The 10,309-nt window shown below is 35.8% G+C and overlaps 1 protein-coding gene across 3 annotated transcripts in view; it reads left to right on the forward strand.

Annotated features, from left to right (window-relative positions):
• LOC135681453 (voltage-dependent L-type calcium channel subunit beta-2) overlaps positions 1 to 9,999 on the forward strand; it is a gene marked incomplete at its 3' end in the record, with an annotated part of 30,307 nt that extends 20,308 nt beyond the window's left edge. For all 3 annotated transcript variants that reach the window (XM_089111722.1, XM_089111723.1, XM_089111721.1), the window contains 6 exon segments: positions 6,133 to 6,240; positions 7,956 to 8,078; positions 8,425 to 8,492; positions 8,653 to 8,706; positions 9,083 to 9,141; positions 9,881 to 9,999. In XM_089111722.1, the coding sequence (XP_088967848.1) occupies positions 6,133 to 6,240; positions 7,956 to 8,078; positions 8,425 to 8,492; positions 8,653 to 8,706; positions 9,083 to 9,141; positions 9,881 to 9,999 (531 nt within the window).
• Positions 10,000 to 10,309: the final 310 nt, after the last annotated feature.

Consider the following 10,309-nt stretch of genomic DNA (forward strand, 5'->3'; position numbering starts at 1 on the left):
CCTTGACGGGGGCTCTGCAAGTACAAAACTCAACGAGATTAGGCATAACTCGTGTCCCTTTGCTTCAGCCTTGAAATTTAGCTGCAATTGTTAAAAAAATATTAAATTTGACGTGACCATTGTTGCTTCAAGCATATGATTTTTCGATGGTGCTTTGGATCAGCTACAATTCGATCAGAAGCAAATTCGATTGAACGTGGAAAGTTTCAGGTCAACGTTCTTTGCGCAGTAAGCAAGACATAAAATCATATCTCATGCTATGTTCCCGTTTTTTCCCCGTATTGTGGGCATGTGTCTCCATTGCAATCCTGCGCACGAAGACAAGTAGAGCTTTAAAGATAAGAAGTATTTGAAAGGCAAATGGTCGCACATTTAAACGCAAGATTGTTAAAGCCAAAAAAGTTTTGAGTCTTGCGAGTGATAAAAAATTTATCTCGTTTTCCAAAGACATCACAATTTAATTCTAAATAAAATCCTTCTTTTTTATGTGTTCGATGTGAATCACTTCCTTTTTGTGATAAGTTGGGTTTTAGTTTGTGAATTTAGGATGTTTTACCGAATTAGCCCTAAAACCCCGTGCGGCTTTTGTCGTAGCATATGGGACCACGCGCCCATCGTTGGTCGGGAAACCTGTTGCAATCTACCCCCGTCTAGTTTTGCTATAAGTTTCCAACCAGTTATCAGACAGCCATCAAAGACTCTTAATAAACCAAAGTTGGTGCTTGAGAGGGACCATAGATGAGAACTGATTAAATCATAACAGTTACCTGTCGTTCGCGAGATTCCTCAAAGAAGGACGAATTCAGTTTAGTAAAGGAGATGTGGTTCGGTCTGAAGAAAAGCAAAGAAGCTTCGCCTTCTAAGCAAGCTCCCATCGATGTCTACAGGCGCGAAGTTCTTACCGTTAATCCAGCATATATCTGGGTAATGTTTTATTGTTTTGACATTTCGCTTGTTATTTCTTGCTCTTATAGAGTCGATAATGAAATGCTTTGCTTCGGTTCATTCAAGAATCTTATATTATGACGTGTCATTAGGAAAGCATTTGCTGAACATGAAGTAAAGAATCACTATTTCAATTCAATGCCTGCCTTGTTTGTCAGTATCAATCGAGAGCATCTAGTATTGAAGGAATACTGCGCATATATTTTTATCGAATGTGAATATTCATAAATGTTTAGACTGGTTTAAGCAACAAGATCATCTACATAAAGTATTTCTAGCTTCTAATTTACTTGATTGCTCATATAATGCTCATAATAGGACAAAGATTTTTTTTGAAATGCGCTTCCGCTCATCCATTACCGTTTCTCGATTTTCACCCATAGGTTAATTTTAGCTGCTCCTAATCATTTATGTACAAGCCTTTTGCTTTCGACCTTTGTATACCACTTCCTCTATTCGAACTTTTCTAAAAGTACCTGCTTCGTTTCTTTAAGCGATTTGTTGCGTCACTGGCTGTTGTTTTGATTAGGTGATTTATTTCAATCTATGTTTAGCCGGTGGTTTTTTGACTCAGCGATACTTCAACTGTAAACTGAACTTTCTCTCGGCTCAGTTATCGTTGTTTTAGGTTAGGGTCTGGTTGATTCTAAAGTCATACCAAGATCATCTTCACGATGTTGTTTTATCGTGTTTGTTTTGTTGCATTATCAGATTGGATTATCAAAAAAATCAGCAACTTGTGGTGTAATTATAAAATAATATAAGCCAATTCAATAGCTTGGTTTCAGATAGAAAAATTGGCCTATCTTTCTTTGCCATCTCGATCATCGAAGTTCGAACATCGGTAGCACGAACTTGTCAAACTACCTGCAAATCTCAAACATCTGGATGCCTCCAGCAATGCATTGCGTAATGCTTGTTAGCTTGATATGTCAGAAGCCTTGTTGTCTCACAAGGAAGGTGATAAAAGAAGGGCTTTATAATACGGGGTTTCCAGCAACATACGCTCAATTATTGTTTCTGAAACATTTTTCTGTATTTAATTGTAAGGCTTCCTATGTCACGGACTCAGTTTAGTTAGGACACAGTCATAAGCCAGGAATTAACCATGTTGTTAATAGTGTTATGGGGGTATTCGTGAAAAACTTTTAGAAAGCCATGTTCAAAATGGAAGTTTAAATTCGCAAAAAGGAAGCGGTTGTTAATTCTGTGTTGATATTCAATTTTTCGAGAAGTGTTTCTTGATTCTCTGAAAATAGCTGTGAACGTCTTTTGTGATCCGTTCCTTATTAAGATTGAATGTAGTCCATCCAGGGAGCTATTTTCAAAGTACAACGTCATTTCGAGGTGCTTATTAGAACTAGCCTATGGTGTACAATATTACATAATCCTTCGACTTTTTTCTATTTGCTATTCCTTAATTCTTTACTCTACTTTTTGGATAATATGTCACGTCACTACCAATTTATTTCTTTACTCTGGTAGTTCTTGTTTTGATCTGAGAACAGGATCTATTGATGTTTATGTGCCAACCTCTCAGACAGTGTTTCTATAGACACATAATGCAACGGGCTTTATGTTTTTTATGTCGTCTGCTTTAAGAAAATATTTCCGCTTTTGGTAAATTTATCATTCCTATATTTATACTACTATTTTAGGCTCTGTTTCTTGTAACAAACAAGCCTCTTTATGATGTGTCTGGATGGCTTAGTATAGCTGAGCTAAATTAGTAGATACGAGGCACGTATTACTGGCAGTTTTTGTAGCATGATACCACGATGCTAGTTATCTGATCAAGTATCAGGTATAATGGTAATCGGGCGTATTTGAAAATATTTACATAAGTAGATTGTTTGCTCTCTTTTTGTTTCTAATAGCAGGTTTTTCAGTAAACGAAATCAAAGCTGGTCTGATTTGTTATTATAAAAAATGCGAAATACAAAGCTTACACCTGTTAGTTTCTCAAGTAATTTTGGGATCGTTTGAAAGGAGTACGCCCACGGGATAATGCGCGTGACAAGCGGATGTTTTCCCGATGACGATATCAAGGTTGTGTGTCACCACGACCCGCGGTTGCTTTCGATGCCCGTTTCCCTTTTACTTCTTAGTTTCAGCTCGCCGCTAGAAAATATTTATATTCATCTTGTCTGGCCCAGGGCTATAAGCTTAATAGAAGCAAACTTATCTATGTAGATGAGGCTAGATTGACGGACGTTGCGCGCGCTTTTTATTGTTATTGATTGGGTGAAATGGAATGTGAAATGTAACTTGGCAAGGCCACGGCACCCCATGCACATTTATACGTAATGATAGCAAGACTTGTTTTATGATATCCAGCGAATGTCTAGCCATTTTTAGTCAAATATATTCTGAAACTCGATGCTCAAGTATAAGTTTAGAAGTGTCTTTTTACCACATTCAGAGGCAAAGTTGGCCACTAATTTCTTCCCACATTAGACTATATACGTATTTAGTTTCTAAAATTTATGAAACGTCCTTTAAACGGTTTATAGCTATGATGGAATTCCTCTTAAAAAAGGGATTTGGTTTCAACAGACTGTTTTTGAGGCTTTACCAAAATTTCGACCTCGTCTTACTCCAGATCTCATCCTGCCCGCATTTACATCTTGTTGAAACGATGACCAATTTTAGGTTTCCTTTTTGAAATCGTTGGTTTTGATCGTTTTGTTGTAAGCTTTCGCAAAAAGCATAGTTTCTTTGATATCTAGTATTTTGTACACATTCTATTCAATGCGAAAGAAGAATTAAAAGCCAGTGAATGAATAAGTGTGCGATGTGAACACTATTAATAGCAGTCTTATTGCTCTTTGCTTGGCAGAGAAAATAAAGAACATGCGATGTTGCGTATGAATCGAAGACATCATTGAAGCTTCCGCCCTCTTTCTCTGTCGTTTAACAATCATTTTGTGATTAGAATTAACCTAATTGGATGAGATTTGGGATGAACTTAGGCCACCTTTTCCGGGCCACAGCGGTAGATTGATCCATTACTGCTCACGTTTGCGAACATTTGCGATGAATGTTTGTTTATATGACCTCGCTAAAAGATGCAGTCTAAAAAGAAATTTGGGACTATGTATTCTGTGAAGCGGTTGGTTTGCTTTCGTTGTTTTTGGATAGCAGATCTGTTTTCTATCAGCATGTTTTCGTGTAAAAGTGCTTCGGTATGTGAGCATCATTTAAGACGATTTCTTGCTTTGATATAAATCCTTATTTTTTTCCCAATTTAAACTATTAATCGGTAAGTTTATTTAAATCCATTTATATTTTACTGCCGCCTATAACGTTCGTTAAAAAGGGGTTTTCGGGGTACACATTTCACTTGAAAATCGACGGGGTTTTCACCTTCTATAGCCCTTAATCGATTATTTATGGGTTCCTACCTTCCTACGTCAAATAATGGCCAATACAAGCCACCCTAGTCGCTAAACCAAGCGACGGTCAAAACATTGCTCTGTGAATCATAAAAAAATTCACTGATTTGTATACATAGCAATAGTTGTCAATGAGTTTTTGTATTTTAATGATTTTTTGGCAGTTGAGCATAAATGCCTGAGTGTCAGTTCAGCTTAAACGACCATATCTTTTTGTAAAGTATATTTTGTCTTGCTTTCATATATCCAAGCGATCCCTTGTCTTCAGACATTTATGTGGGGTGATATCATATTTATAGAAAATTGATTTTGATAAATATGTTTGAGATTAATATCATTTAGAAAATTATTGTTAGATTAAAAGTTGAGCTTTTACTGTCAGTAGTCTTGTTGATTTTGATAAAACCTTACGAGAATCGTAGTGCAAACTATAAGGACTTAATTTCTAAGTTAGATATGGTTTAGCTATGGTATTAAATCTAAAGGAAAATCAATCGCAAGTCCTTTTCTATATTTTGCTTTTTACGCCAGTGAAAGCGAATTTTCTTGAAATGAGCTCCTCTGTGACTGGAAACGCTAATAGCATGAAAGCTTGAGAAAATGTAGGTCAGGACGTGTTTTGACGTCTAGGCCCTATCTTGTTGAGCAGTCTCTACTTAACCCGGTATAAGCTTGTAAATCCCATTTTTCAAGAAATTCTTTGTTTATTCCATAATAATATTAATTTTGTGTTTTGAAGATTCGCAGATCCCTCCTTTTTCGTCAATGATGTTTTTTGTCTTGCGTGTTTTTGATTAATGAGTAGTTGAACTTTGCGGATGTGTGCATGCTTGTTTTCGAAACAAATTTACTGAATTACATAAAAGATTTTTTGTTGGCTTGATTACTGGCTAATGTGCTGCGATTGGTCGACTCAGCCGGAGATATATGAGTGTATTTGTAATCAGTCCCCCAGGACCTGTTTAAACCTTTAAATCGGTCTGTCTGCTGGTCAAAAGGGCATTTCGAAAGGATGTATCGAAAAGACGTTTCGAAAGGGTGTATCGAAAAGACGTTTCGAAAGGGTTTATCGAAAGGGCGTTTCGACTTCGAAAGGGCGTTTCGTAAGGACGTTTCGTAAGGACGTTTCAAAAGAGTTTAGAAGTAGTAATTTGATACTTGTTTGTGCCGCGTTCCGAATTTAACACTCTCGTTTCCATATTTCTCCCTTATTGTTACGATCCATACCAAATTGCAATTTTGTTATGATAACTTCATTGTTTTATCAACTATGATTCATTTGTATACATATACTATAATGGCAGTTTTATTATATGAAAACAGCATTGTTTTAAAAACTGTTTCCAGAGCTTCCTTCCCTATTTGTAATCACCCCCCCCCCCCGCCCCAAGTTTCTACTGATACATCACCAAACTTAGATAAAGCCAACAATCATTCGATACTTTGATATATACATTTATTTATGCATTGTCTCTCTGTCGCTCTTTATTTCTACTGCACTGACACCATGTTAAAATATAGCCAGTGCTTTATGCTACCATTTTTTCGTGACACATTGCTTCTTTTAACGATAATTGATAACACTAAGAGCCTCTTGACTGTGCAAGTTGTTACTTCCTTCCATTTCAGTCAGTATCTCCATCTCCCCCCCCCCCCCCCCCAATATTTTATTATTGATATTACTGTCCCTGCTACAATTTTCTCCTGTTTCTCCCTCGTTGTCATACTCTGTTTTTAATGAGGTACAATTAACAAGTTGGAATCCTCTCAAAACGATTTCCTTTTTTTCCAGGGCGATGATCTTGATAGCAGGAAAACATCCGGGACCTCGTCAGAGTATGGCGAGGACGATCTTGAGCAAATACGGGTACAAGCGCTGGAACAACTTGCTGCTGCAAGGGTAATTTACGAGTTTGAGTTTCTTTTTGAGTTCTTGCAAAGCCCCGGTCAAACGACCTCAATAGTTCACTGCTTGATTAGAGAGTCGTTGAGTTCGTTTGCCGGCTTGTTGAGTCTGTCTCAGTCCTGCTCTACGTTCCGCACTTGTGTTTGGTCTTGATGTAGCGGTGAATGACCTTTTTTTACATAAAGGACATTTGAATTATCATCATAAACAGTAATATAAAGTCACACTGTATATTACTGTGCCACAAAAAGTCCTGTAGGCTATTCTGTCTTTTCTAACCTAAGTACCCTAGAAATCTATCTAAATTTGACAGGTTTTAAGCACAGTTGCCAGGTGAGCAAATCCTGTGTTCATAACTTAATTGTTCCTTGCGAGACAAGTGATCTGAATTCATGAATTTGTTTTGTAGGTTTTTCAAGTTTTTCAACTACTAAGATTACATCTCAAATTTCCATTATTTTGGATTGATATTATGATATTGCTCCTTTTTATGTACAAAGATCTAAATATTAGGGTCTTATATCACAATTTTCATAAGCCCAATTGTTTGTCTATGGTAAATTTGGCGGATTTTTATTGAATTATAACACTGGCCCGAATATGGATTAATTTAAGTCGGTGTTTAGTTTCAATCAGAAAGTTTTGATACGATATCTAAAAGTTTTGATAGCTACGAGCAGTTTCATTCATATTTTCAAGAAACGTTGAAAAGACACAGTGTTTTTGGGAGAAAGGCTTTGTTTTGCAAGGGCAGTTTGTGATACTACAAACTTTGAAAGCTGGCAGTTCAAGCAAGCTTTGCGACAACTGAAGTTTCTGTTGCATGATTTTATAATGTATATTGCATAATCCCATCGATAATATTTGCATAGCGCGAGTTGTGTTTTGCAGCTACCATCTGCCTCCAAGCTAATAATTTGCTCGCTTTTAAGGTACTTATAGAAACACGTGGGAGCGTATGAGAAGGTTAATATTTATGATGTTATCAAAAGACAGTTATCTTGCGTAGTGTTGCTGCAACGTATATCTGATTAGTTCTCTGCACGTATGATTTAAGGCAATTCATTGTCAAAATTGCAATTAACCATTGAACATTTTCCATTTACAAGGCCTGTTTTAATCTTGATATATATTGCTATATTTGTTAGCAAAATCTCCGATGCAAACCAGTAATAACCTCATGAAACTTAATTTTTAAAATTTTTTTTCTCGGCATTATCATATTTTATAAAATACCAAAATCAATTATAGTTGTTACTGATTTCCTGTGATACGATCACATGAGCTAAAGTCTAAAGTCTCTGAAACAGGCCAATAGCAGTAAGCCAATAGTAAAACTTAGGTCGTTGGCTGATCCATATCTCAATCAACTTGCAACAGAAAGGGATTTAATTATTTTGCACTTAAAGAAGCTATTCACAGTGTGACTTCGGTTTCGATGGTCAAAATTAAAAAAATATGTCCAGTCATCGAAACGTTTTCCACAGCCATTAGTCTTGAGTGTATCTGCGGGGTGATTGGTACCTTGTGCCAAGACCCGTTGGGTATTCCAAACAGTGTTTTTTGAGGACAATCAGGGCATACTTGCCTGCTGCTAGAATTCATTGCAACCCCTCTGGCATATCTTATAAGGTATCAATGCCACCACATTTGTAGACTTATATTTATTTAAGCCTCCGTCTTAAGCTTCATTTTTCATTCCACTCCAGCAAAAACCAGTCGCATTTGCCATGCGTGCTAATTATGGCTACAGTGGTGCTGAAGATGATGACTCGCCTGTCCATGGGAGGGCACTTTCATTCGAGCCTAAAGACTTCCTTCATATAAAAGAGGTATTGATCAAATGTTATTTTGTTTGTTTTATAAACCTTTTTTTATCATTTATAAAGTCAAAGTCTTATTATTTAATGTTGCTTTAGCAACAAGTCCATTCTGATCTTAGCTCCTTTCTGCAGCATGGCATCTTTGAATTAACACCATCTTTTCTTTTGAAGTAAAGCTAGGCACATTTATTCATCCCTATTTCGTCGTTTGATTTATCAGTTGTTTTATGATAAATTTTTTCTATTTTATACTGTAATCGTAGATGTATTTATGGTCTTGTACCAAAGGATTTTATGCTTGAATTTATTTCTCTAGAAATTTCTTCATGAATTTTTTAATGAAATTTTTTTTAAGAAATTCAACAATGACTGGCTAATTGGTAGAGTTGTTCGTGAAGGTTGTGACATTGGCTTTATTCCAAGGTAAGCACCCCATTTTTTTCCTTTTTTCTTTTCACGATAAATATAGACGTTTTTTTAGAATTTTCTGTGATAACTGATGGTTATATTTAATCTGTTGTCGTATGTCATCAGCAAAAATAATTTGGTTTTGTTATTGTTGACACGCTATATCTTTTTGCAGTCCAAGTAAATTAGAAAGTCTGAGGTTGTCTGGCCTAGCCGGAAGAAAACTGAGGTAAGAACCTGCCAGTTACAAATTTTTCCATATTTCAGCTTCACTCACAATTGTTCTTTGCAAATTACGGATAATGATAAACAAAACCATCTTTCCCTTACCAAAATGAAATATGTCGAGAGTGTAGAACTATTTAACACGAATATTGACGTAAAACTTAATGAATTTTCAGAGCAAATTTTGAATAGAAAAAACGATTACTTGTTGTTGTTGCTACTTTAAGAAACTATAATTACAGTTGTATTAACATATGTAAAAAGTTTTTTAAGGTCGATGTTTTTAAAGTTTTAGAAAATGTTTTCATTTTATCTTACATTTGACAAGGCAAGCAGAGATTCGGATGTCATTTATTTTGAGTTCAATTTTGTAATTTTAGGCAATCAAGTACAAGCAGCAATCTACATCTTCAAGATGCATTATCTGGAAGCTCACCAAGTGAGTCAAATGTTTCAGTTTTTTATTTGATTATCTTCGCAAAAGATTTTCTAGTATAGTATTCCCATTTCTGTTTGAAATCTGCGTCTGTTGCTTGTCCACAAGTTAAGGCTCCGATTCTCTGTTTTTCAGAAGAAAGCCTCTGGAAATTTTCAGATTAAGAAGATTTGTGCTTATTATCCTTCCAGAAAATTCAAAAAACGCCTTTAAGACCTGAACTTAATCCTACTAAATAGATATTGTGCTCTGTCCTGGCTGTTGTGCTTGAGGTTATTGAAACACAAGGAGTATCCTTTGCAAAATCCAGAAAAAGCAATCTATATATGAAGTTACAATGATGAGATTTACTGTTAAATAGTCTGTCAAAAAGTGCTCATTGCCGTAAAGGCAGAGTTGTACACGCTATTTGGTTTATAATACTTGACGGTTCAAAGTTGCTTCTTCGAATGTCGCGCTTAATGTAATCATCAACCAACTGTTGAGTTGACTGAAATAACATAAAATTCGATGAAGTTACAATGATATTGTTTAGCAGTACGATTTTCCAATGCGTTCATGTTCTTGAAGTATAGACAAATTTCAAAAATTGGAAACAAGTATTGTTTGTAAGCAAAAATTTCTAAGTTGTCATATTTCGCATTCAAAAATCCAATCAGAGGAAAGGTTTTGTTTCACTTAAGCAACTGAATGGCTCAACTTTATCTGCTGTTTATGAAACGAGATTGTTTTGCAATTTCAGGTGAAGACAGACAAAATTCTTTTGATGACGATAGTTTACCGCCATCATCTCCAGTTAAAACTGTCAACCAAGGCCAAACCAATAACAAGACCAGTACGAAGAAGGGGATATTCAAGAAGGTACATCTTTGAAATGGTTTCAGCAATTTCGCTGTGATTACTTGAGCTAATGGTCAAGCTAATACTCATAAAGCATAACAGGGCGTGTTGGGACTAACAGCGACTGGACCAGTCAGTTACCCCCTTTTTATTAAGACTTGATGTGCCAACAAATATCAAACAACTTAAGAATATGCTACAAATGAAAGCTAAGAAGAGCAAAACAATGTTTTCAAAAATGTTTTCTTGTATAAACTGATTAGAGCAGATTTTATCGGCAAATCAACGGTGCGGCTAAAAATGTCATGTAACAATGTTTTTTAATCATCTT

This window comes from Rhopilema esculentum, chromosome 12 (assembly GCF_057945365.1).
Source record: "Rhopilema esculentum isolate cy_ngs chromosome 12, ASM5794536v1, whole genome shotgun sequence".
NCBI classification, from domain to species: Eukaryota; Metazoa; Cnidaria; class Scyphozoa; order Rhizostomeae; family Rhizostomatidae; genus Rhopilema; species Rhopilema esculentum.